The 26,296-nt window shown below is 46.2% G+C and overlaps 1 protein-coding gene across 3 annotated transcripts; it reads right to left on the reverse strand.

Annotated features, from left to right (window-relative positions):
• CYP2U1 (cytochrome P450 family 2 subfamily U member 1) lies at window positions 1–25,105 on the reverse strand. Of its 3 annotated transcripts, none has more exons than XM_008267509.5 (5): window positions 24,488–25,105; window positions 7,372–8,007; window positions 5,758–5,859; window positions 4,535–4,702; window positions 1–3,986 (listed from the first exon to the last, which is right to left on the reverse strand). In XM_008267509.5, exons 1-5 carry the CDS (start codon window positions 24,987–24,989, stop codon window positions 3,808–3,810), a joined length of 1,587 nt encoding a protein of 528 aa, XP_008265731.2. In that variant the 5' UTR covers window positions 24,990–25,105; the 3' UTR covers window positions 1–3,807. The 3 variants fall into 3 exon arrangements, with proteins under 3 accessions (XP_008265731.2, XP_002717221.3, XP_089159092.1); XM_002717175.6 differs by having other exon boundaries at window positions 5,758–5,919; window positions 24,488–25,103; XM_089302966.1 differs by lacking the exon at window positions 7,372–8,007 and having other exon boundaries at window positions 5,758–5,919; window positions 24,488–25,104.
• Window positions 25,106–26,296: the final 1,191 nt, after the last annotated feature.

The raw sequence follows: 26,296 nt of genomic DNA on the forward strand, positions 1-26,296 counted from the left end.
TCACAGTTAAAATAAAGTTTAATTAAACCATCGAAAACTGCAAAAGATGAGGATTAAGAGTTAGAGGTTAAGCAGATTTATAAAACAAAATATAATTATTTTTACATTTCAAATAAAGCATGAAGTGCAAAATCATAAAATGCCAACATGTGTGAGAAATGCATTAGCAGTCCTGTCAGTGATTTACCATGGATTATTTTCAAGTACAATAGTTTGAACCACTGTGCTTATAAAAGTTTCATAAACTTCTAATTTCAACATCTCACAAAAGCAGAAACTTTTTAAAATCAAGTAAGCTACAAACTCTTTGGTTAGAATTCTGGAAAATGCATGTATAAATTGAGGAAAAATAACCTTGATAATACTTATTTATTAGTGCAAGTCAAAAGCATACAGATTTCATATAAGGAACAAACTGTCCTTCCAGAGACACAGGGAGGTCCACACACACATCCACTCATCTGAAGTCTGCAGCTTCTGCATTCACTCAACTCCTCTGCATTTAGCCTGTTCGCTTTGCTTCTGTAGGAAAACAAAAATCCTCAAGGTATCTCAAGATTAGCCTGTACTTCATCTATTTTGAAAATGCCCAATTTCAGTTACAAAAGGCAAAAAAGCAATTTAGTAGATAACACAAAGAATGTAGAGTTAAGAGACCAATTGATACTTGATTTTATAATATCCTCTTTTTTTTCTTCTTTCCCTTGTATTTTAATGAGGCAGGTGTCATTTCCATTTCTGCCTACAAACACAGAAGTCTGCCTAGGAACATGCTAAAGCAAAGGCAAAGTCTGGCTGTGCATTCAACTTGGCCTTGGGCTTCCATTTGTAGGATATGAAGACCTGACTACCTAAGTGTGGGGAATGACAGACGAAGGTGTCAGATGAGGAGATCTGGCTTCTCCACTGGTCTGACACAGCAGATCCGTCACCCACCAGAGGCCTTTCTAGGTGAAGTGCTCACGTTCAGAGCTCCATCTTCTCTTTTTCATGTAATTCTCAAAGAAGCCACCACTCTGGCTCATTAGCCACACGGACAGCAGCACAGCAGTGTCTATTATTATATGGCTTTGCTTTTCAGGGTTTCCAATGACCCTCAGTCTGTGGTGATTTGAGAATATTACATGGAATATTCCAGAAACAAACAGTTCATACATTTGAAATTGCACGTTGTTCAGAGAAGCATGTTGAGATCTCATGCCATCCCTCCCAGGATGTGCACCATCCCTTTGTCTGGAATATACGCACCATAAATGCCAGCCATCACATAATTCCATAGTAACTACACTGGTCATCAAATTGATATCAGCTATCACACCGCATGTGTTCAAGTAACTTCCATTTTATTTAATGGCCCCAAAGTACAAGAGTAGCAATGCTGGCAAATTCATTACAGTATCTGTTATAATTGTTCCATTGTCTTATTGTTTTACTCTCTTATCTGTGCCTAATATAAATTAAATTTTACCCTAGATATGCATCTATAGGGAGAAAATACAGTACATACAGAGCGAACTTGCAGCATTACCCACAGTTTCAGGCATCCACTGGGGCTCTCGGAATGCCTCCCCAAGGATTAGGGGGACTGCTGTAGCTGCTTGCCTCGTTTAGGGAAGCGAGAAGCCCATGGATGTGGCTTAGACTTCGCACTGGAAGCTTACATTTTGTGCTACACTCATATTTAAACAAGTAAGGCGTCATTCTAAGTTTGTTTAAAATGCTTATTGTTAGGATGGGCATTTGGCACAATGGTTAAGATGTCATTTGAATGTCTGCATTGATTCCCAGCTGTGCTTCCAACTCCAGCTTCCTGCTAAGGCACAGCTTGGGAGGCAGTAGGTGATGGGTCAAGTACTTGAGTTTCTGTTATCCATGAAGGAGACCTAGACTGAGTTCCCAGATCCCAGGCATTTGAGGATTGAACCAGCAGATGAGAGCTCAGTCTGCCTCTCTGATAAAATAAAGGTATGCAAGTGCAGTAAAATGGTTGCTTGAAATGATGATCAAGAGTCCAGCATTTAAAACTGGTTTAATTTACATAAATAACACACACTGGTTTCTTATTTCCTTTAAGTAATAAAAATGCAGTGTGTAGTTATTCAAATAGGGTGGACTTTTCCCCTTAAGTACACTTTTAAAAGTCATTCACACGTTGCTTGGGCATCCTCTAAGAACAAGGCTGTGGGGGAAGCAACAGCACAACACCCTCGCATCCAGGGGCTCAGTCTGGGAGGAAGACGGATGCATGCTGCTACGGCACCAGCCATGGGGAGTAGACGGCTACAGATCAAATGGCAGCAGGGCCACGAAGTGGTTCAGAACGTGCGTCCAGTCACAAAGAGCCATATTCTTGAAACTCAGCAATGGTTCTTTTTAAACTGTGTGCCCTAACGTATCTGAGCCACAGCTCCATCAGCTACAAAAGGGCCCCCTCAATAGAATTTGTGCCAAGAATTACTAAGGCCACAATTACAGCATTAAGTAAGGTGCCAAGATAAGGGAGGGCTCAAAAGTATAGTGGCTCATGGTATCACCATGATGATGACTACATCGAGACTACCACGGGAGAACAAGGGGAAAGGCAGAATTCTGTACAGCATGTGCTCTCTGGGGGCAACGCTGCCATACTGGGCAGGACAGTTCTCCATTGTATGGGACTTCTTTAGCATACTGGCCAATGGCAGCGAAAGGCCAGTAGAACCCCTATCACTATAACCCAAAAATGCATGCATACCTCTCTAGGCAGCACCTAAAAGGGGTTAGTACCCTTGTTGAGAACTGTTTGTTCCAAAGGGGTCTTCTTTATTAAGAAGCCATTTAATTCTCTTAACAGAGAGTAAGCATGCTTTCTTATCTTGGAGAGAATCAAGCATCAGGCACCTTGTGCCTGGTGGAGGGGAATACTGGAAAGGAATGTTCAGTGGAGCTTGGAGGAAGACTCTTCCGATGAATCCCACTATCTAATTCCCCCAGCTCACCATCCAGGGCTCAAGACAAAAGGCAGAGCTGCATCTCTGCAAATGAGCTCTGAAGAAAGGAATTTGCCATGACATGAAGTCGCTTGCTTGTTCAGGTTCACTGTCCATGTCGTTGAATGGAAAGGTAGACATATAAATTTAGATAATAACTTGATAGGGAATTTTTCAAAATGCTAATTTCTCTTTTTCTTACTATACTGGGCAAGGGTCCGCTGCTTCCCATGTCTACAAAGAATAAGAACTAAAATCATAAACACAAAAATAACAGAACAAATCAAAGAAACTGCCATAGAATTTGTGCTGAAACAAGAAGTTCTACCTCCCTCTAATCTGAAGCTACATCCCTCTGTGACCAAATGTTCAAGGCTGAACACCACTTTCACTTTGTCACAGACCTTACTTAACGTTCCAGCAGGAAGATCCTCCACCTGAATGTAATGGCATGTTGGTGCTGTCAGAAAAAGAATCGAGGCAACAGAGCTTCCTTAATGCTGAGAGGTAGAGAGAAGGCAAGTTCTGACCCCCATTTGAGCATGAGTTGCCTGAGGCACTGAGAGATGGGAAGACAGGCTCATGGGTGGAAGCTGCTGTGGCTGAAGTCCCCACCTCTTTGGTAAGTCACAGAAACGCATGACTAAGATGGCTGAAGTATTCTGCTGAGGAATCCTCCAAGAGGAACGCGTCCACAGGCTCCACCCCCTCTCGTCTCTCTCTGAGTCCAGCTGGATCCGCGGAGCTGCTGGATCCATTGTTGGGTGCAGTGGGAACAGTCTGCTAACAAGGGCACACATTTACGTATCTGTGTACCATCTCTTCCTGGAGATGCTCTTTATCTCTTGGATATGATTACATTAAATGGATGTGGGGCTAAAGTTAGACCGAATCTTCCAGTCAGGACGGGTTTCTCAGAATCCTTTGGTAGAGCACATTTGAAACTCTGCATTAGGCTCACAAACATCAAGAATAATTCCATCTTTGCCAGCTGCTCTCCCATACATACCCGCTTCCCTAAAATGAGATCAGAAGTCAGAATTATGACCCCATTCCTCTTCTTATTTAAAACAGTATAATTTATATGCAATATGTAAATTGAATGTTTTAAATGCAGATATAGTTTTAAAATAAAGTGGCCACATATACCTAATAGACTTCCACAGGATATGTGCATCAGAATTTTACATATCAGTTCACATTTTAACTCCTACACATAAAAATCTATCTCATCAAGGACAGGAACTGCAGACAGATACAAAGCAGCAGCTACCCTGTCTCTTCCAAGCCTATTTACCATTTTCCCTCACTCTTAGCTGGAAGATTAAAGGGGAAAAGCCAGATCAGAATCTCTGAAGTCTTCTTTTTCTATAGAAAAATTTTAAAATTGCTTTTCAAATCTGAAATGGACACTGTGGAAGTACCTTCTCTAAATGATTTCTCTCTTCTCTTACAATAGGTTGGCAAGAAAGAAATATTTTTAAACCAACAACATGAAATATCAAAAGATTGCTTTTGTTCCTTTTTTAAATTATGTCATTAAAAACAATTAAACTTTAACCAACCTATCCCAAAAGGAATAAAGGTCTCCTTCTTGATAAGCTGTCCTTGATCATCCAGAAATCGACCAGGGTAGAAATCATCTGGTTTCTCCCAAATGGCTGGATCTCTGTGTACGGACCACAGGTTGGGTATAATCACTGTGCCTTTGGGAATGGTGTACCCCTGGAGCACTACCAAACAAAGAAACACAGTATTATTCAACACACTTTTACCAACCGTTCTCTGTCAGAAAGAGAAATCTGGTTATCTACCTAGCATCTTACATTGGCTAAGGCTAAACTTCAAGATCCAAGATCTTACCAAGTGACATCTTTCTCCCCACCCCATCCCAGGATGCAGCTTGGGGATGCTCTGTTGACTGTTGGGTTGATGAGCTAAATCAAACCATAAGAGCATTACAATGAAGACAATGAAACAGAAACAGTAGGGAAGTAACCTTTTCCTATGAATTACAGAGTCCTAAGATATACATAACCCAAATGTCCTTTATGTTCACAACAATATGACAAAGATGTAAACTGTGGTAAAGGGATGTGTGTAGGGATGTGGTCAACCCTGGTTGACACCAGCTGACAAGTAAATATGCAGTTTAGACAATGCCCCAAAGATATTGGATACATTATCTTCTAGCATTATTGTATCTGCATTAAAAAAAAAAAAACCTGCTAAGTAATCCAGCGTCAAGTAAAAGCAACTGTCATCTATACAAATTCAAGGCCACGGAATTCTGGGTTGTTTCCAGAGAAGGTACACTCCTTGTTAATAGAGATAATAAGGAGAATCTGGACATGGCCAAGTGGGCAGGTTTCACTGTAAGTGACTCTGGAATCAGATGGGCCCCTTCTAACTCTTTGATATTTATGCTTTGCTTACAGAATTAAAAAAAGTTGAAATAGGATAATTTCCAGCTCAAAGCCTCACTTCCACATTTAGACTAGCTCTTCTGACTTCTGTGAAGAAGACAGCAAAGCACTTTTGCTAACTCAAGTTTTTTCTGCCAACACAGCTGATTTACCCTGTGGCACGAGTGGCTTTGCCAATCTAAGCGTGCAGGCTTTGAAAGTCAGGATGGGCTTAATCAAACCAAGCAGTGCTGGAACGCCAGTTCAACTGATAATGCTCACGTGGCACAAGCCTCAATCAAACGGTCGGCACATCGCTCACTCCTGGCTGCAGGGCCTATGTGTCCTTCAAGGGAACTGCAGGGAGTAGGCCCTGGACTCACCTGTTTCCTCAGAGGTCATGTGAGGGATGGCGAGCGGCACCACCGCGGTCAGCCTCTGCACCTCCATGATGGCGGCTTCTGTGTAGGGCATCTGGGCCTTGTCTGTGAGGGAAGGGGCTCGGTCAGGACCAATGACCCTTTCAATTTCTTCATGAACCTTTTCTATACAAAAAGCAAAGAATAAACCAGGAGTAAGTCTGGGAGAGAGTCAAGCCTGCTTTCTTATGCACACTTCACCACCTGTACACAACCAGTGAGCTGGCAGTGCAGGCTGAGTGGGCCTCAGTGAAGTGCAGCATGGGTCAGTAATCCAAGCAGAGACAGTGGGCCCCCAGCCAGGAAGGCAGCCTCTCATCACCTTGATTTTGAGCCCAGTGAGACACTTGTTAGACTTCTATTCCATAGAACTGTGAGACAGAAAGTCTGGGCTGGGGGGCAGATATGTAGACAAGTAGTTAACATGGCAGGTAAGACTTAGTCTGTGTCCCACATCAAAGTGCCTGGGTTTGACACCCATCTCCAGCTCCTAACTCCAGCTTCCTGCTAACGCAGACTCTGGGACGCGGCACTGATGGCTCAAGTAGCTGGGTTTCTACCACCCACACAGGAGACCTGGATTGACTTCCAGCTCTCAACTTGGGTCCCAGCCCAGCCCCATTGATTCTGGGCCTTTGAGGAGTGAACAGTGGATGGGAGTTTTCTTTCTCTCTCTCTCTCAAAACAAACAAACAAAAAAACCAGAATTCTTTAAAAATTAAAAAAAAGAAGTTCACATTGTTTTCAGCTATGTTTGGTGTACTTTTTTCTTAAAAACGTATTTATTTATTTGAAAGGCAGGGTGAGAGAGAGGGAGAGACACAAAGGAGATCTTCCATCTGTGGATTTATTCCCCAAGTGTCTGCAATAGCTAGGCCTGGCCAGGCTGCAGCCAGGAACCAGGAGCTTCATGTAGGTCTCCTACATAGATGCCAGGGGCCCAAGTACTTGGGCCATCATCTGCTGCCTTCCAGGAAGGTGCATTAGCAGGAAGCTGGATCAGAAGCGGAGGTGGGACTTGAGCCTAGACACTCAACTCTGGAATGCAGGCTTCCCAAGTGGCAGCTTAACATACTGCACCACACCCACCTCTGGAAATTTCTTCTAACAGCAGTGGAAACCAACACACCGCCCTTGCCTCTGGTTTTCTACTCTGGGGTTCACTATCTGCGGGGACGGACGTAGCAGAGGTAAGTGTGTGACCTTGTGCTAGTTACACAACTTCTCTGAGTCTCTGATCTCCATTTTCCAAAGAAGCTGAAGGGGTGTAAGTGGGCATTATGATGCCCTTCAGTTCCACAATGCTCTTCTCAAAAGGTCTTTTATCATCATTTCATATCAAAGTGGAGATTTCATATCAAAGTAGAACTGTGAAGATTACAGCAGGGGCCAACAAGTTATGACATTAATCCTACTGTCCAGAAACTTGGGGTTTCACAGTTAGCATCTTAGCAACACTCTGTGATGTTCAGAATGATGACATTGCTTAGTGCCAGGAGCCACTAGGGCACTGAGGTTACAAACCCTAATTTATGTAACCTGGTTTTGCCACAAATAAAGGACAATTCCAAGAATTACCTTGTACATCGGGGTTTAGTGACATATACAGCAGGCACCAAAGCAAAGAGTTAGTTGTGGTATCAGTCCCAGCAATGAAGAGATCCCCAATGATATAAAATAAGTAATCTTCATTAAAACTACTGTTGCTGTTGTTTTTCCTCTCTTCTTCTGTGTGGAGAAGGTACATGTCTATGAAGTCCTGAGGGTTCTCTCTATCCAGAGACTCTTGATGGTCTTTGATGATTTTCTTAAGAAAACTGGTTATATCCTTTTCGATTTGTCTCAATTCTTTAAATGGCCCAAAGGGAAGGTAATAAAACCAGGAGCATATATTGATCAGGAGGAGCTGGCTGTGCAGGCAGATTTCCAACCCTCGGGACATGAAGTCAAGCATTCTCTTAAACTCACTATTGGTGTAGTCAAAGCGTTGGCCAAAGCACAAGGAGCAAATGATGTTGGAGACGGCATTGCTGACAATGGGGAAAGGGCTGAAGGGGGATTCTCCATGCTTCTGCATTTCCTCTTTCACATATTTAAACTCCTCAATAATCTTGGGCTCCAGGCTAAGCTTTCCTAAGCCAAAGTGCCGAAGAGTTGAGTGAGAGAACTTCCTCTGTTGCCTCCAGACGGGACCGTAATGCGCAAACACAATCCCTGTAAGAGGAGCCAGGAAAGGAAGGTGAGAGACACCAAAGCCTGCTAACACTGGATCGGATCTAACACAGCACACAGCCACTTCTGCACCAGTGGTCAAGCAGAACGACTAGAAAAACTTACGTATTGAGACGGGAAATGTGTCAAATAACAACAAAAATCTCAGGCACTTTAAATGAGAAAAACTGGCTATAAAGATAACTCCTAGTGAAATGAAAAACGAGTTTCAGTTTCCAAAGTCAGTGAATAGTTCAAAATCTTATATTTCAGAAGAGTGACTCTAGGTTTAGAAAATCCTTCAGGCCAGATACACCATCTTATAAATACCCATTTTCTAAACTTCCCGAACAGACGGCTATGTGTGATAACTGACACGATTGCAGAGATCGTATGCTTGTACTCACCATTATAATCTCAGCTCCTCGTAACAGCGCAAGGTACAAAGCAGGGACTTGTGTGTTATTAGCTGAATAACTGAACAACCCAGTTGGATTGGAACCATTCCAACCTATGTCTAGAACCTAATAACAAGTCAACAGCCCTAATTTACAAGCATACTCGTTAGGGTCATCCACAACTACAGCTTATTTGATGCTCGCTCATATATCTCTCATCACCAAATGCAACAAAATCGCTCCAAGATGATGTATAAAATTCTTCCCAATTGTCCTTTGTTTCCTGATGCCCATTTCATTCTATTTTCCCATGGTGTGCTTTAAGATTTCAGCCAGTGTGCCCTTCCTTCCACATTATTGCTGAATGCATGCTACCTGCCAGCTTCGAGGGTACAGAGTAATGAGCCTATTCTGTAGTTAAGTCTCCTCACATTCTTTAACAGTTCCCTCAAATGTCTCATTATAAACACCTGTGTGCTCCGAAGCATCCGATAATCCCTCAGTTCTATTTTCCTCCTCGGAGTCTTCCAAATGCTTGCTCCAATCTGCAGTGCTTGGTCTGCAGGCCATCAGGGTTGTGACTTCCATTTGTCAACAGTTAGGAATGTTCTTAGACTCTTCTGCGTTGGAACTCATTGCCTGAACTCCACACTTTTTTCTTCTTTGCTTCACTCCATCATTTTTTAAAAAGAATTATTTTTTATTTATTTGAAAGGCAGAGTTAGAAAGAAAGAGGGGGATGGGGGAGAGGGAGAGAGGAGGGGGAGAGAGAAAGAGAGAGAGAGAGAGAGAGAGAATGAATCTTCCATCCACTGGTTCACTCCCCAAATGGCCACAACGGCAGGGCTGTGCCAGGCTGAAGCCAGGACCCCAGAGCTTTCTCGTGGTCCTGATGAATCACATCTTCTAGTAATTTCCAAAACAGAAGGCACATGTGGCTATGATATTTTAAAGATAATTTTTTAAATTGCTGAATTTTGTTGCCTATGATGTATTTTTTAAAAAACTGCATATTCATGAATGAAAATAGCCTACCAGTTTCTTTTCTCATGCTGTACTTGTTTGAGTATGCTGTTGCTTAAAATGAGTCTAGGTTGTTTAGGTTGTTTTCTTTTTTGCTGAAAGGATTTATCAAAAACTGGAATGACATGTTCCTCTTTTCCTTTAGGTTGATTCTATTCTTCTTTTTTTTTTTTTTTTTTGACAGGTAGAGTGGACAGTGAGAGAGAGAGACAGAGAGAAAGGACTTCCTTTTTGCCGTTGGTTCACCCTTCAATGGCCGCCGCAGTCGGCGCGCTGCGGCCAGCGCACCGCGCTGATCCGAAGGCAGGAGCCAGGTACTTCTCCTGGTCTCCCATGGGGTGCAGGGCCCAAGGACTTGGGCCATCCTCCACTGCACTCCCTGGCCACAGCAGAGAGCTGGCCTGGAAGAGGGCAACCGGGACAGAATCCGGCACCCCAACTAGGACTAGAACCCGGTGTGCCGGCGCCGCAAGGCGGAGGATTAGCCTAGTGAGCTGCGGCGCCGGCTGATTCTATTCTTCTAATATATATGTTGGCCATTATTTTTCAGACATCTAATAAATAACTCAAAGCTTTATATTTTCCTCTGGGTACCATTTTAGCTACAATCGCCAAGAACTGTTTATGTATATTTTCATTACTTAGCTTTTTAAATTTTTTTATTAAGAGCTTTCTTTTCTACCTGGTTAATTTGTCTTATTAACTTTTCATATTGATAAGTTTTGCTTCATAGCCTAGTATGTAGCCAATTTTAAGAAAATTCCCAGATAAAGTTGGGAGGAATATTTACCTAAGAAATTTTGGAGTATAGAATTCTATGTTGGTTATACAAGACCTGGTAATGGAATTAAATCTTCTCTATCCTTAAAAATTTTTTATCTGCTTAATTGTTTAACCATTCAAATACTTATGCTAAGATATTTTCCTACAGGGACCGGTGCTGTGGCATAGTGGGTAAAGCTGTGGCCTGCAGTGCTGGCATCCCACCTGGGTGCTGATTGGAGACCTGGCTGCTCCACTTCCAATCCAATTCCCTGCTAATGGCCTGGGAAAGCAGTGGAAGATGGCCAAAGTGCTTGGGCCTTGCACCCACATGGGAGACCCGGAAGATGGTCCTGGCTCCTGGCTTTGGATTGCCCGAGCTCTGGTTGTTGTGGCCATTTGGGGAGTAGTGAACTGGTAGACCAAAGACCTCTCTTTCTCTGCTGGCGCCACAGCTGACTTGGCTAATCCTCCGCCTGAGGTGCCGGCACCCCGGGTCCGGTTGCTCCTCTTCCAGTCCAGCTCTCTGCTGTGGCCCGGGAGGGCAATGGAGGATGGCCCAAGAGCTTGGGCACCTGCACCCGCATGGGAGACCAGAAGGAAGCACCTGGCTCCTGGTTTCAGATCGGCGCAGCATCGGCCATAGCGGCCATTTGGGGAGTGAACCAACCGAAAAGACCTTTCTCTCTGTATCTCTCTCTCTTTAACTCTGTCAAAAAAAAAAAAAAATCTCTCTTTCTCTGCCTCTGCTTCTCTATAACTCTGCCTTTCAAACAAATTATCTTTATATATATATATATATATTGCTATAACAATGGATTTGTTCATCTCTCTTGGAAGTTCTGTAAGGTTTTGCTATGTGTAGATAGATATATAGTGCTACAGCTATATACCATTATACCTGTTATCTATATATTTCTCTGTGTTGTCAGTTACACAGATGCTAGATGACATGGTTAGGTACAGCCAAGCTTACAATTATTCTATCTTCCTGTTTTTACAGTAATGTCTCCTTTTTTCCACATTTATTTATTTATTTATTTGAAAGACAAAGTTGGAGAGAGAGATCATCCATCCACTGGTTCACTTCCCATATGATTCAATGCCCAGAGCTGGGCCAATCCGAAGCCAGGAGCCAGGAGCTTCATTTGAGTGTCCTACGTGGGTGGCAAGGGCACAGACACTTGGGCCATCTTCTGCTGCCCTCCCAGGTACATCAGCAGGGAGCTGGATTGAAAGTGGAGCAACCAGAACTCAAAGCAGTGCCCATATGGGTGGCAGCAGCCTTATCGGCTATGCCACAGCACTAGCCCCTCTCCTTAACAAGGAAGCAGGACTTACAGTATGCTTTGGCAGACAGACACTAGCTTTCCTTTTTTAAATATTTTCTTCATATAACCTTTCCTTTCTTTCACATTGAGCTTTTCTGCATCATTAGGTTTGGGGCTATATCTCTTTTTTGTTTATTTGTTTTTTTTTTTTAACTTTTATTTAATGAATATAAATTTCCAAAGTACTGCTTATGGATTACAAAAAAAATGGCTTCCCCCCCATAACTTCCCTTCCACCCGCAACCCCCCCACTCCCTCTCCCCTTCCATTCACACCAAGATTCATTTTCAATTCTCTTTATATACAGATCAATTTAGAATATATTAAGGATTCCAACAGTTTGTACCCACACAGAAACACAAAGTGAAAAATACTGTTTGAGTGCTAGTTATAGCATTAAATCACAATGTACAGCACATTTTTTTTTTTAAATTTTTTATTTTTGACAGGCAGAGTGGACAGTGAGAGAGAGAGACAGAGAGAAAGGTCTTCCTTTGCCGTTGGTTCACCCTCCCGTGGCCGCCGCGGCCGGCGCACCGCACTGATCCGATGGCAGGAGCCAGGAGCCAGGTGCTTTTCCTGGTCTCCCATGGGGTGCAGGGCCCAAGCACCTGGGCCATCCTCCACTGCACTCCCGGACCACAGCAGAGAGCTGGCCTGGAAGAGGGGCAACCGGGACAGAATCCGGCGCCCCGACCGGGACTAGAACCCGGTGTGCTGGCGCCGCTAGGCGGAGAATTAGCCTAGTGAGCCACGGCGCCGGCAATGTACAGCACATTTAAGATAGAGGTCCTACATGAGGAGTAAGTGCAGAGTGACTCCTGTTGTTGACTTAACAAATTGACACTCTTGCTTATGGCGTCAGTAATCACCCTAGGATCTTGTCATGAGTTGCCAAGGCTATGGAAGCCTTTTGAGTTTGCCAACTCTGATCATATTTAGACAAGGTCATAGTCAAAGTGGAAGTTCTCTCCTCCCTTCAGAGAAAGGTACCTCCTTCTTTGATGGCCCGTTCTTTCCACTGGGATCTTACTCGCAGAGATCTTTCATTTATTTATTTTTTTTTTATTTTTTATTTTTTGACAGGCAGAGTGGACAGTGAGAGAGAGAGACAGAGAGAAAGGTCTTCCTTTGCCGTTGGTTCACCCTCCAATGGCCGCCGCGGCCGGCGCGCTGCGGCCGGCGCACCGCGCTGATCCGATGGCAGGAGCCAGGAGCCAGGTGCTTTTCCTGGTCTCCCATGGGGTGCAGGGCCCAAGCACCTGGGCCATCCTCCACTGCACTCCCTGACCACAGCAGAGAGCTGGCCTGGAAGAGGGGCAACCGGGACAGAATCCGGCGCCCCAACCGGGACTAGAACCCGGTGTGCCGGCGCCGCTAGGCGGAGGATTAGCCTAGTGAGCCGCGGCGCCGGCCAAAGATCTTTCATTTAGGTCATTTTTTTTTTTTTTTTTTTTTTTTTGCCACAATGTCTTGGCTTTCCATCCCTGAAATACTCTCATGGCTTTTCAGTTGGATCCGAATGCCTTAAGGGCTGATTCTGAGGCCAGAGTGCTATTTAGGACATCTGCCATTCTATGAGTCTGCTGTGTATCCCACTTCCCATGTTGGATCATTCTTCTTTTTTTTTTTTTTCCAATCAGTTAGTATTTTCGGCATTAGTCTTGTTTATGTGATCTCTTTGGTTCTTAGTCCTATCATTATGATCAATTGTGAACAGAAATTGGTCACTTGGACTAGTGAGATGGCATTGGTACATGCCACCTTGATGGGATTGAATTGGAATACCCTGTATGTTTCTAACTCTACCATTTGGGGCAAGTCTGATTGAGCATGTCCCAAATTGTACATCTCTTCCCTCTCTTATTCCCACTCTTATATTTAACAGGGATCACTTTTCAGTTAAGTTTCAACACTTAAGAATAACTGTGTATTAATTACAGAATTCAACCAATAGTATTAAGTAGAGCAACCAAAAAAAAAATACTAAAAGCGATAAAGTACTAAGTTGTTCATCAACAGTCCGGACGGGGTATATCTCTTAAAAAGTCATATAATTGGATTTTTAAAACTCTAATCCAGCAATCTGTCCTTTAGTCAAAAAGTAGAATCATTTTCATATTTATTACAGTTACTAATTTACTTCTATATATTGTTTTGACCCTTCAATTTGTCTACTACATTCATTTTCTCCTTCTTGCCTTTGAGAAGTAAGGTGATGCTCATCCTTACCTTTTTTTTTGGATTATTCAGAAAAATTTGATTATCTGCCTATTGGCAAAGTTGTTTCATATACATTTAGTAGGCATTAGAGGTTCTATGTATTGTTCTTTTTGCTAGCAAAAAATGTTGAATCATCTTTCCTGTCTGCATTTTTGAATTATTAATTGGAACACTTTCCTTGACACGTCCACATCATTTGGTTGCTCCATATCTTGGGTCAATAACGATAGTGGTAGATCAGTGGAGGGAAGAGGGACGCATCATTTCTAGGTGCAGTTCAGGCCTCGTAGCAAGAGTCACAGCAGAGCACACATGGAGCAGGAGCCGACCTGGACAATGTTGTCAAAGGAGGAGCAAAACAGAAACAGGTTGACAAATCTGGGGGTCATGAGGCAAGACTTGAGCTGGTCCCTTTGTGGGTGAGCCAAGGAGACGGCCCCAGAGACCTGAGTCACTGAAATCCTGGGGAGACAGCCAGTGGGAAGGGTGGGGGCTCACCCTTACTTTATAACTTGCTTACTCAGTGTCTAGTTTAGTAGTCAGCAAACTGCCACCTATGGGTCAAATCCAGCCTGCTGCCTCCAAGAGTATGCATCAGCAAGAAGCTGGAATCTGGAATGGGGCCAGGATTCAGACCCAAGAACTCCAAACGGGATGCAGGGCTCCTAGGTGGTGTCTTTAATTTCTGCACCAAATGCTCATCCTGCTGCCTCTTTGTGTGGCCATGGCGAAGACTAGCTTTTTACATTTACAAATGGCGGAGGAAAAATAAAAAGAATATGTTGTGATATTGGGGCTGGCATTGAGGTACAGTGAGTTAAGCTGCCACCTGCGACACTGGCATCACATAGGAGCACCAATTTGAGTCCCAGCTGTTCCACTTCCAATCCAGCTCCCTGCTAATGCACCAGGGAAAGCAGAAGATGGTACAAGTACTTGGGTCCCTGCCACCCATGTGAGAGACCTAGATTGAGTTCCAGGCTTCAGCCTGGCCCAGCCTAGGCTATTGGGGTTAGTTGAGAAGGGAATTAGCAAATGAAGATAACTCTCTCTCTCTTTCTCTCTCTCTCTTTCCCCCTCCCCCTTTCTCCCTCTCCCTCTCCTGCCCTCCTATCTCTCCCTCTTTCTCTGTAACACTGCCTTTCAAATAAATACTTTTTAAAAAGAATACTCTGTGATATGTAAAAATCACATGAAATTCAAGTATCAGGGCCTACAAACAGTTTAACCGGAATGCAGGCATTTAATGAGCTATTCTGATTTGCTGGTAATACGTCTTTCACTGTTTTTGCGTTAAAAAGGCAGAGACCAGTAGTTGTGAATTAGATGGGGGGGGGGGCACATCTTCTGTGCCAGGGCACAGGTGAAGACAAGCTTCCTTGCTGTCTTTTGGTGGGAGTTCTGGGTCTAACTTTCATCTAGAGTAAAGCCTTTAGAAGCACTTTTCATCTTGCATGGTGCCAGGACCTAGCTCTTTGTCCCCTTCCTGCACTGTGGCCAGGAGGTCACTACAATCCAAGGATCTCCAGAGCCTCCGGGTGTGGTGAGGCAACAGGGCGACCTACACTTTGTATGCATTTCTGCAGCTCCCTCCTGTGTCCTGTGACGGCTGGCACCTCTGATTTCCAAGCCTTCAGGGATTCTGCAGGATCACTGGGGGACTGGTTCTCATACTGTGCTCTCACACCCAACGTATTGCCCACCCCTGTAGACTCTAATACGCCACTTGCCAACCCTACATCCCCCTTTTGTCTTCAGATGTGGTGCAGAATTATAGATGCCCCTTCATTTCATCACGAATAGCCCGTGTGCTTCTGTGAGAAGTTGCTCTCTCATGCTGTGTGTTAAGACAAAGAAGGAATGGGAGCGTCTTAACCACTCCTGAAACCAGAACTCTCCCTTCATTTAATAAAGTCTCATAACCTATTTCCTAGGCAACTGAAGCTTGCTCCCTCCTCCTGCCTTTAACCACAGCCAACTCTTCTGCCGCAGCACACTCAGAGGCTGGGATGGCTGGGCCTCCTTCTCTCTTCCCAGGTAGATGTGGTATCTCACACGGACTACAACATTTGACACCAATTCTAACTACCCATTCACTATTTAAGATATTACACATGGTGTCTCTTCTTGGTCTTGTTCTCCAAAAACTTCATATTCCCTTGGTAGGCCCTGGGTCTGCATTTTCTACTCCCTAGATTTTAAACTACATATTTGTATTTGAGAAATACATATAGCAAACTGCCTTTTTTCCCTAGCATCTATTTAGAGTCCCCTAGGTGTCAGGTACTAAAACACAGGAACTGAAAAGGCACAGTCCCTGTTCTCAGGATCCTTACTGTCTCATGAAGACCTGGAAAAGCCAACACGTCATCCAGGCTGTTGTGTGCTCGGGTGTCAGCAGGTGCAATGCAAGCCAAGGAGGCAGCACCACACCTGCTGGGGCAGGCGGCACTCCTCAGGAGAGGGCAGTCGAGCTGACATTTCACTGGTTAACAGGGATGTGTTGAAGGCACATTTTAATAAGGATGGGCTAAACTACCTGCAGGGGGAAATCAGGTTTGGAGAAGCAAAGGAAGGCATGGCGGATGTTCAGAAAAGAAGCTAATATATCTGAAAACCGGTTTGTTTTTTTTTTTTGAATTTTCATTTTATTTGGAAGGTAGACACACACACACACACACACAGGGAGAGAGAAAGAAAGAGAAAGAGCGAGCAAGCGCGTGCTTGTATCCAGTGGTTCATTCCCCCAAATACCTGCATTAGCCAGCGCTGAGCCAGGATGAAGCCAGGAGCCCAGAATGGGATGAGAGATGCCATCTATTTTCGTGAGCTTGCTCCCTGACAGGGTGATTAGTTGAGGGACTGAGTGATCAAAGGGGGATTGGCCAGCCTATCTCATCTCTTTGCAACAGTGCTTAGTCTCCCAAGTGTATGGCAGGAACCCAAATACCTAAGCCATCACCCGCTGCCTACCAGGGTGTGCATTAGCAGGAAGCTGGAATCAGAGGCTGAGCCTGGACTTGGACCCAGGCCCCTGGTATGGGATGTGGGTGACCTGAGCAGCATCTTAACAGCTGCACCAAACACTCCTCACCCAACCCCAGAACTGGGCTTTTGATGTTGAACTGAGAGCAAAGAAGTGCAAGAGAGAAGAGGTGACCAGTCTGGCAGTACCTGAGCATGCAAGGTCTCGAGGCAGGGAGAGAATCAACGGCCTCAGGGTTACAAGCTGTACAACACAGGGGAGCCAGAACAGCTCAGGATCCTGGGTGTCCAGGCATATCCCATGGCATACTGACACCTCCGCTCTGTGGCCTCGAAAGCAACGCTATTCATGGATACACAAGAAAGCATCGCTTCAGGAAGAACAACACTGCAATGTTAAGAATGGCCCTGCAGCAAAAATCAAAGCTCTTTTGGGTAGGAATGATAAAAATTCACTCTCAAACTGGTTCATAAAAAAGGGCCAGTTAGACTACGGAACCAAAGAGCAGTAAGGGCAGGGTACCGCCACTGCACAAAGGCGAAATGCCACAGAACACTTGTCCCCAGGCCTCGTCTTCTCTTCTCCCTGCCCACCTGACTTCCTTCTTTCAAACCAGCTTTCCCACGAACCTGGATCCATCTTAAGAGGCCTATTCTCCCAGTTTCAACATCAGAGAGAATATCCCTCTATTTTCTAGGTCTGCCTTGGAGAACTGTAGGGAAGGATTCAAATAATTCACTTACCCAACAGGGATACCGATTTGAGACACCTTATTTGTGACTTGAAGTTTCCAGACCATGCCAAGACACAAATTCTTATTCAAAAACAACATGAGGATAGATGATAACTATCGTTTTGATATGAATTCTTGAGTTAGCCCACAGTCCAAGCACTGTTGCAAAGAGATAAATTGGTTGGTCAAGGCCGGTGCCGCGGCTCAATAGGATAATCCTCCGCCTTGCAGCACCGGCACACTGGGTTCTAGTCCCGGTTGGGGTGCCGGATTCTGTCCCGGTTGCCCCTTTTCCAGGCCAGCTCTCTGCTGTGGCCAGAGAGTGCAGTGGAGGATGGCCCAAGTGCTTGGGTCCTACACCCCATGGGAGACCAGGAGAAGCACTTGGCTCCTGCCTTTGGATCAGTGCGGTGCGCGGGCAGCAACGCGCCAGCCGCGGCAGCCACTGGAGGGTGAACCAACGGCAAAAGGAAGACCTTTCTCTCTGTCTCTCTCTCTCACTGTCCACTCTGCCTGTCAAAAAAAAAAAAAAATTGGCTGGTCAGTCCCCTTTTCATCAGTGAATCCCTCAACTAATCCCCATGTGAGGGAGCAAGTTCATGAAAGAGATGGCATCTCTCATCCCAGCCACAGTTCCTGTGAGCAGGGGTGTTGTGGGGGATCCAAAAGAGATGATCTTGTCAGAGGACTTGACAGGTCTAGTTAGCTGACACATAGAAGCCCACGTCCAACTAAATAAACTACAGGCAAATCGAATAAAACGGAACCTCACAAAGGAATATTATATAGCTCTGAAGAACTTCACAGGACAATATTCAATAATATGGAGGAATGTTCACCACACTAAGTGGTAGAAGCAATTTTAAAGATTATAAAGCATATGATTCCATTTTATGACATCAAATGTACTTTTAAAAATATCTGTACGTAGAGAAAAAAGACTTAAAGGTAATAAACAAAATAACCATCTCCAAATTATGTTGATCATAGATGATTTTAAATGCCTTTTTTCCTTAACCATGTTTCATGCTTTTCCAATAATAAATGTACATATAAAAATGTATAACATATTAATTCAATTCTATATTGATGGCATATTTGTTTTCTACCTAATAAAGCAGGGCAAATGCTGTACACTAACTACATTATACTTCTCTTCCACATAATCATAGACATGTTACTTTTAGTGGATATTCCGTTTTGATGTGAGCATCAAATACCTATTTCACTACATGTTCAATTAACTTTATTCTGTTTCAAGCTCTCCAAATGCAGGGCCAGCATTGCAGCAAAGTGGGTCAAGCCACTGCCTGCAACACTGGCATCCCATATGGGTTCCAGTTCAAGACCTGGCTGCCCCATTTCCAATCTAGCTCCCTGCTAATGCGCCTGGGAAAGCAGTAGAATATGGTCCAAGTGCTTGGGTCCCTATAACCATGTGGGAGACCTGGAAAAAGCTCTGGACTTCTGGCTTTGGCCTGGCACAGCCCAGGCCATTGTGGACATTTGGGGAGTGAACCACAGGATGGAAGCTCTCTGTCTCTTCCCTCTCTGTAACTCTTTCAAACTAAAAAATAAATAAATAAAAAATTCTCCAAATGAACTTTCCTGTTCCAATTATCTTCATTTCCTAATTTCATTCCATACCTTGTTCCCCTGTTAGGTAGTCAAAACTGGGGACCAGCACTGTGGTGCAGTGGGTTAACGCCTTGGCCTGAGTGCCAACATCCCATTTAGGTGCCATTTCAAGATCTGGCTGCTCTACTTCCGATCTAGCTCTCTGCTATGGCCTGGGATAGCAGAAGATGGCCCAAGTCCTTGGGCCTCTGTACCCGCAAGGGAGGCCCAGAGGAAGCTCCTGGCTCCTGTGTGCTGGCTTCAGATCGGTGCAGCTCTGGTCGTTGTGGCCATTTGAGTCAAAGGGAGCACATAAACAAGTCCAGTACCTGCTAACACTAACCGATAGAATAAATAAAGGGGAGAGTGATCCAACATGGGAAGTGAGATACTCAGCAGACTCATAGAATGGCAGATGTCCTAAATAGCACTCTGGCCTCAGAATCAGCCCTAAAGGCATTCGGATCTGGCTGAAAAGCCCATGAGAGTATTTCAGGCATGGAAAGCCAAGACACTCTGGCAAAAGATCTCTGTGAGTGAGATCCCAGTGTAAAGAACAGGTCATCAAAGAAGGAGGTACCTTTCTCTGAAGGGAGGAGAGAACCTCCACTTTGACTATGACCTTGTCTAAACAAGATAAGAGTTGGAGAACTCAGAGGGCTTCCATAGCCTTGGAAACTCATGACTGGAGCATAGGGAGATTACTGATGCCATAGACAGGAGTGTCAATTGGTAAAGTCAACAACAGGAGTCACTGTGCACTTACTCCTCATGTAGGATCTCTGTCCTTAATGTGCTGTGCGTTGAGATTTAACGCTATAACAAGTACTCAAACAATATATTTCACTTTGTGTTTCTATGGGGGTGCAAACTGTTGAAATCTTTACTTAATGCATACTAAACTGATCTTCTGTAAAAAAAAAAAAAAGAAATTATCAATTCCCAACTTGACTCTCACTGGGATTAAACATGACAATAGGTCTGATCTGATTTCATCATCATTTAAAAAAAATCATCTATTATTTTTCACTTTATGTTTCTGTGTGGGAGCAAACTGTTGAAATCCTTACTTAATGTATACTAAGCTGATCTTCTGTATATTAAGATAATCGAAAATGAATCTTGATGTGAATGGAAGGGGAGAGGGAGTGGGAAAGGGGAGGGTTGTGGGTGGGAGGGACGGTATGGGGGGAAGCCATTGTAATCCATAAGTCGTACTTTGGAAATTTATATTCATTAAATAAAAGTTAAAAAAAATGATAGGAGCTGGTGCTGTGGAGGAGTAGGCTAATCTACCTATGGTGCTGGCATCCCATATGGGTGCCAATTCTAGTCCTGGCTGCTCCACTTCCAATCCAGCTCTCTGCTTATGGCCTGGGAAAGCAGTAGAAGATGGCCCAAGTCCTTGGGTTCCTGCACCTATGTGGGATATCCAGAAGAAGTTCCTAGATCCTGGCTTCAGATTGACTCAGCTCCAGCCATTGCGGCCAGTTGGGGCGTGAACCAGTGGATGGAAGACGCTTCTCTCTGTCTCTCCCTCTTCTGTAACTCTGTCTCTCAAATAAATAAAATCTTTAAAAATATTGTAACAAAAGAAATAGTTCCATTGAAAAAGACCTCAATTACCTACACTGCCTTATTCAAACGATCTGTTCTCTATTCCAGGCTAATCCCACACATATTTTCTTTATGCCATATGGTTCTTGCTTTGTATTAAGTTGTCAAACATCTTCAACAGCCACAGAAATTTCTCACATTAATTCTTTTACAGCATGTTTAGCTAACACATACTCACTACAGCAGCATTGCCTTAGAAACCCTGTTTCTTCGGGGAATACTGAAGTACCAAGTTACCCCAGGATCTCATCTTTTTCCTAAACAAAGACAGATCTAATAATAAGCAGTGCTCCTACTATTGCTTACAAATGCCCTGGTAATATATTTTCAATGAAACAGAAGCTACCAGGAAGCCTTCCGAAAACTTTTATTAAGAGTTGGGTATTGTAGTATTAAGCTGTCAAAGATGAAAATCTAGAAGCAGGTGTTTGACACCAGTTGAGACATCTGCATGGCATATCAGAGCTGTTGGGTTCGGTATCCTGTTTGGGTCCTGACTCTAGCTTCCTGCTAATGCAGACCCTGGGAGACACTGGTGATGGCTGAAGTGATTACATTACCACCACCTACCTTGGAGACCTGCACTGAACTCCTGGCTATTGAATTCTGCCCCAGCAGGGGGCTATTGCAGGCATACCCAGAAAATGGGGGAATGTGTTTTCTCTCTAATAAAAAAAAAAATAAGTGGGCCTACAGTGTTTGACCGGATGAACAAAACCTCTGCCCTCAGGGGCCGGTGCTGTGGTGTGGCAGGTTGGGCCATAATCTGTGATGCCCGCCTTCCATATGAGCACCACTTCCCATCCAGCTCCCTGCGATGCACCTGGGACGGCAGCAGAAGATGGCCCAAGTGTTTGGGTCCAAGTGCTTGAGCCTCATGTGAGAAACCTCGATGGGGTTCCAGGCTCCTGGCTTTGGCCTGGCCCAGCTCTGGCCATTGTGGCCATTTCAGGGAGTGAACCAGCGGATGGAAGATCTGTCTTTCTCCTCTCTCTCTAATTCTGCCTTTCAGGTAAATAAATCAATCTTTAAAAAAATAATCTCTGCCCTTATAGAGCTCATATGCCAGGGGTGGGTGGGAACAGGCTAAATACTTTCCAAGGTCTAATGACTGATATATGAGTGAGATAAAATACAGTATGGCTCTGGGCAGCGACTGAAATAAGACTGAAAGGTGACAAAGATGACAGCCACTGAAAAGCTATTCCACACCCAGGGATGACAAATGCAGTAGCCCAAGGCAGGCCCAGTCTTGGCAGCAATCAGCTGTCTGGAGCAGGAAGGCCAGGTTGAGTTGTGCAAGTGAGAAAGAGTGGAAAGACAAAGTCAGAAAGACTGGCAGAGGCTGCTCCTTTAGGGCACAGTGGGTCCAAGTAAGGAGTCGGGAAGCAATTGGTTCCAGTGGGAGAGTGACATGGTTGATCTGTGAGTCTTTAAGACTGGCTGCAGGCCGGCGCCGCGGCTCACTAGGCTAATCCTCCGCCTAGCGGCGCCGGCACACCAGGTTCTAGTCCCGGTTGGGGCGCTGAATTCTGTCCCGGTTGCCCCTCTTCCAGGCCAGCTCTCTGCTGTGGCCAGGGAGTGCAGTGGAGGATGGCCCTGGCCCAAGTGCTTGGGCCCTGCACCCCATGGGAGACCAGGAGAAGCACCTGGCTCCTGGCTCCTGCCATCGGATCAGCGCGGTGCGCCGGCCGCAGTGCGGCGGCCATTGGAGGGTGAACCAACGGCAAAGGAAGACCTTTCTCTCTGTCTCTCTCTCTCACTGTCCACTCTGCCTGTCAAAAAAAAAAAAAAAAAAAAAAAAGACGACTGGCTGCAGAGGAGAAAAGACTGGAGCCAGCCAGGCAGCCAGTTAAGAAACGTAAGTATCAGCTGAGAAGTGAACAGTAAGGGGGCAGGCAGAGGAGATGGATGGATGAAGGCTACAGGTCTGCAGCAGGCACGGACAAGACTTGTAGGCTGACTGGAAGGAGACAGATGGACAAGTGGTTTCAGAGAAGGGAAGTCCATCCACCCGGTGCGCAGAGAAACATGGCAGAGGGCACATTCCCAAAGAGGTGACATGTAGGCACCATCTTAAAAGCAGGCATGGGAAAACAAAAGTACCGCTGAGGTTGTGGAGCAACTGAACGCCGTGTGCATTAGTGGTGGGAATGTAAATATGGTAGTTGCCACTGAAAAAGAAACGGTGTTCTCAAAAACCAACCATAGAATTACCGTAGGATCAAGCGATTCCACGCTTAGGTACACGCCCCCAAGGAACTGAAAGTGGGGACTTAACCAGATAATTTGTACATATAAAATATAGTATCTTGGCCATCGCCGCGGCTCAACAGGCTAATCCTCCGCCTAGCGGCGCCGGCACAACAGGTTCTAGTCCCGGTTGGAGCACCGGATTCTGTCCCAGTTGCCCCTCTTCCAGGCCAGCTCTCCGCTGTGGCCAGGGTGTGCAGTGGAGGATGGTCCAGGTGCTTGGGCCCTGCACCCCATGGGAGACCAGGAGAAGCACCTGGCTCCTGCCTTTGGATCAGCGCGGTGCGCCGGCCACAGCGCGCTGGCCGCGGTGGCCATTGGAGGGTGAACCAACGGCAAAGGAAGACCTTTCTCTCTCTCTCTCTCTCTTTCTCTCTCTCACTGTCCACTCTGCCTGTCAAAAAAATAAAAAATAAAAAAATATATAGTATCTTAACCACATATAAGTGCATGGCATGTTGGTGGTAGGGAGGTACACTGTCATTGCTATGCAAGCATGCACCCACAAAACCCTTTTCATTTTGCAAAACTGTACCCATTAAAAAAATCACTTTCCATTCTCCCCAGCCCCTGGCTACCACTGTGCTTTCCGGCTCTATGAATTGCACTGTCCTAGGGACCTGGGGATTTGTAAGTGAAATTATGCAGTATTTGCCCTTTTGTGACTGATGAATTGCACTAAGTGTAATGTCTTTAAGCTTCATCAGTGTTGTAGCCTGTGTGAGAATTTCCTTCTGAAGACTAAGACATGCACTGGATCTATACATACCTTGTGTGTGTGTGTCTCACATTTTGTTTAGCCCTTCAACCATTGTTCCACACGTGAGTGTTTCCACCTTTTGGCTGCAGTGACTAACACAGCAAGGAACATGGATGTGAGTGACTCATACCCAGAAGTCTAGAACCTCTGCCAGCCAATAAGCAACGGAGAAGACTAATAAACAAGGGGGCAAGGCTGGAAACAAGGTAAATCCCAGGGCAGCAGATAACACGTTTCCCAGATGTAAACTGGCCCCGCTTAGATGTTCACACGCTGAATCCCCAAGGTCGCGAGAACCAGTGCCCCCCAGTGCCCGAGGCTTGCTTCCTGGGCTTTCAGGAAACTGTCTTAAACTTTTGCACTTAAAATGAACAAACCGAAAAGCATCCTTCCAACACTGCCACCGTTTCTCTTCAGGGTCACGGGCTGCAGAGTGTGGCCTCGCCTGGGGAGGAGGGACTAGCCGTGGGATGGAACCTGGCTTCACACCAGTGCTCCTTCCTCACACCCATTACCCTCCTTTAACTTCTGGGGTGTGTGTGTGTGTGGGGGGGGGTCCCACTTCAGATCTTGAGGAGTCACGCATCCGTCAAAGCTCGACGAGATCCTGAAGGTACCGGGAAAAGTGGGGCGCAGCCACCACCACCAACGCCCCTGGGGACAGGACGCAGGTGTGAGGCCGGCGGGGCGCGCCAGGAACCGCTAGCCCCCAGCGCACCTGGAGCCCCGTGCGCCGCCCTCGAGCGTCAATCAACACAGCCGGCGACCGGGCGCACTCACCCTTCTCCTTGGTCACGATGGAGATGAGCGGCACCCGCGGCCGGTCGCTGAAGACCTCGGCCTGCTGCACTAGCGCCTCGCGCACGCTGTGGAAGTCGCTGAGCACCACCACCAGATAGTGGCCGATGAAAAAGCTAAAGATGTTGCCATACACGCGTGCCAGATTAGCCAGGAACACCTGCGGGTCCAGGCCCGTGGGACCCATCCCTGCGGCCCTCGCCGGTCGGCGAATCCAGCCCTGACGCCACAGGAAGGGTGGTACCAGGACGTGGCCGATGTTGCCCACCAGCGGCCAGGGCGCGGGCCCGGGAGGGATGCCCCGCATTCGGTGCCGCCGCCGCTGCCAGCTCTGGCCGAGCAGTGCCAAGAGGCCGCCCAGCAGTAGCAGCAGCAACGCGCCGCCGCTCGCGTCCAGCCGCAGCAGCCCAGGAGACGCGCGCAAGAGGCGCACAGGCCAGGGCGCGTCCTCGGCCGGGGGCTGCGGCGGCCCCGGGGAGGCCATGGCGAGGGCCTGGACCTGGAGGCACCTTCACTGACCTAGGCACCAGAGCCGATGCCCGCCCCCGCCCGCGGCTACCGGCCAGGCGCTGCAAGGTCGGGGCGGAGACGAGGGCGGAGCGGATTGGCTGCTCCCTGCGCACTACCCCCGCCCCCTCCAGGCCGCCCCGCCCCCGGGCCCCGGGGACGTATTCGCCACCCTGCGGACGCCGAGGTCAGGGGGCCGCGCGACCTGAAATTTGTCGCCAGTGCCGTCCCGGTGGCGCTGCTGCTCTGGATCAGGCTTGGCGGTCAGGGCCCCAGAAGCCAGGGTGCGTGCCGCACAGCCCTGCGCGCGGACGGGCCGCCGGATATCCTGGTGTCGCTCGTGAGTCAGTTGAGTGTCGGAAGCGTGAACTCTTATGCGGAGAATGAGCGCTCTGGTCCGTTGCATGTGACTGGGACAAAGCGGAATCTGAACTGCAGAGTGGACAGACCCGAACTTGTTTGTGGGGGGGAGGGGTTAAGTAGCTAGTAATAGAAAAGAAAATCAGGGGGCTGGCGTTGTGGCGTGGCCTTGTGGCGTACCGTGCCGCTTGGGACAAGGGCATCCCTTAGGGATGCTGGTTAGAGTCCGGATGCTCCACTTCCGATCCAGCCCCTTGCTGATGGCCCGGGGAAGCAGCAAAGGATGGCCCATGTGCTTGAGCCCCAGCGCCCCCATGGGAGACCCCAAGAAGCTCCTGGCTTCGGCCTGAACCAGCAGATGGAAGATCTCTGTTTCTCTGTCTAGCCCTCTCTCTCTGTAACTTTCACATATATGCATACATAAATTTAAAAAAGGAAATCAGGTGGGGGCTGGATGACAGTATTATCACTTGCATTAGACCGACCCTGAAATGCTGAGTTGAAATGTTAAATATGAATTGCATAATGCTTCTAAAACAAAGTCCTTTAATCTCTGATAAGGGCTTCAGGTTGCCTTCTGTTGGACAAATCCTGTGGGTTCACTTTATATTAGGTTTGACTGAGTTTTTTAAAAAGACAAACTTATCTTTAAAACTTTGTATTTATTTGAAAGGCGCCCTCGTTTTTAGAGATTAATTTATTTATGTGAAAGGTACAGTTAGAAAGAGAAGGAGAGACAGAGATGTTCCATCTGCTGGTTTGCTCCCCAAACAGCCGCAACGGTCAGGACTGAGCCAGGCCAAACCAGGAGCTTCTTTAGGGTCTCTACAAGGGTGGCAGGGGATCAAGGGCTTAGGGCAATCTTTCACTGCTTTCCCAGGCATATTAGCAGGGAGCTGAATTGGAAGTACAGTAGCTGGGACT

This window comes from Oryctolagus cuniculus, chromosome 8, assembly GCF_051225735.1.
Source record: "Oryctolagus cuniculus isolate XC-2025 breed Fujian yellow rabbit chromosome 8, ASM5122573v1, whole genome shotgun sequence".
Taxonomy (NCBI): domain Eukaryota; kingdom Metazoa; phylum Chordata; class Mammalia; order Lagomorpha; family Leporidae; genus Oryctolagus; species Oryctolagus cuniculus.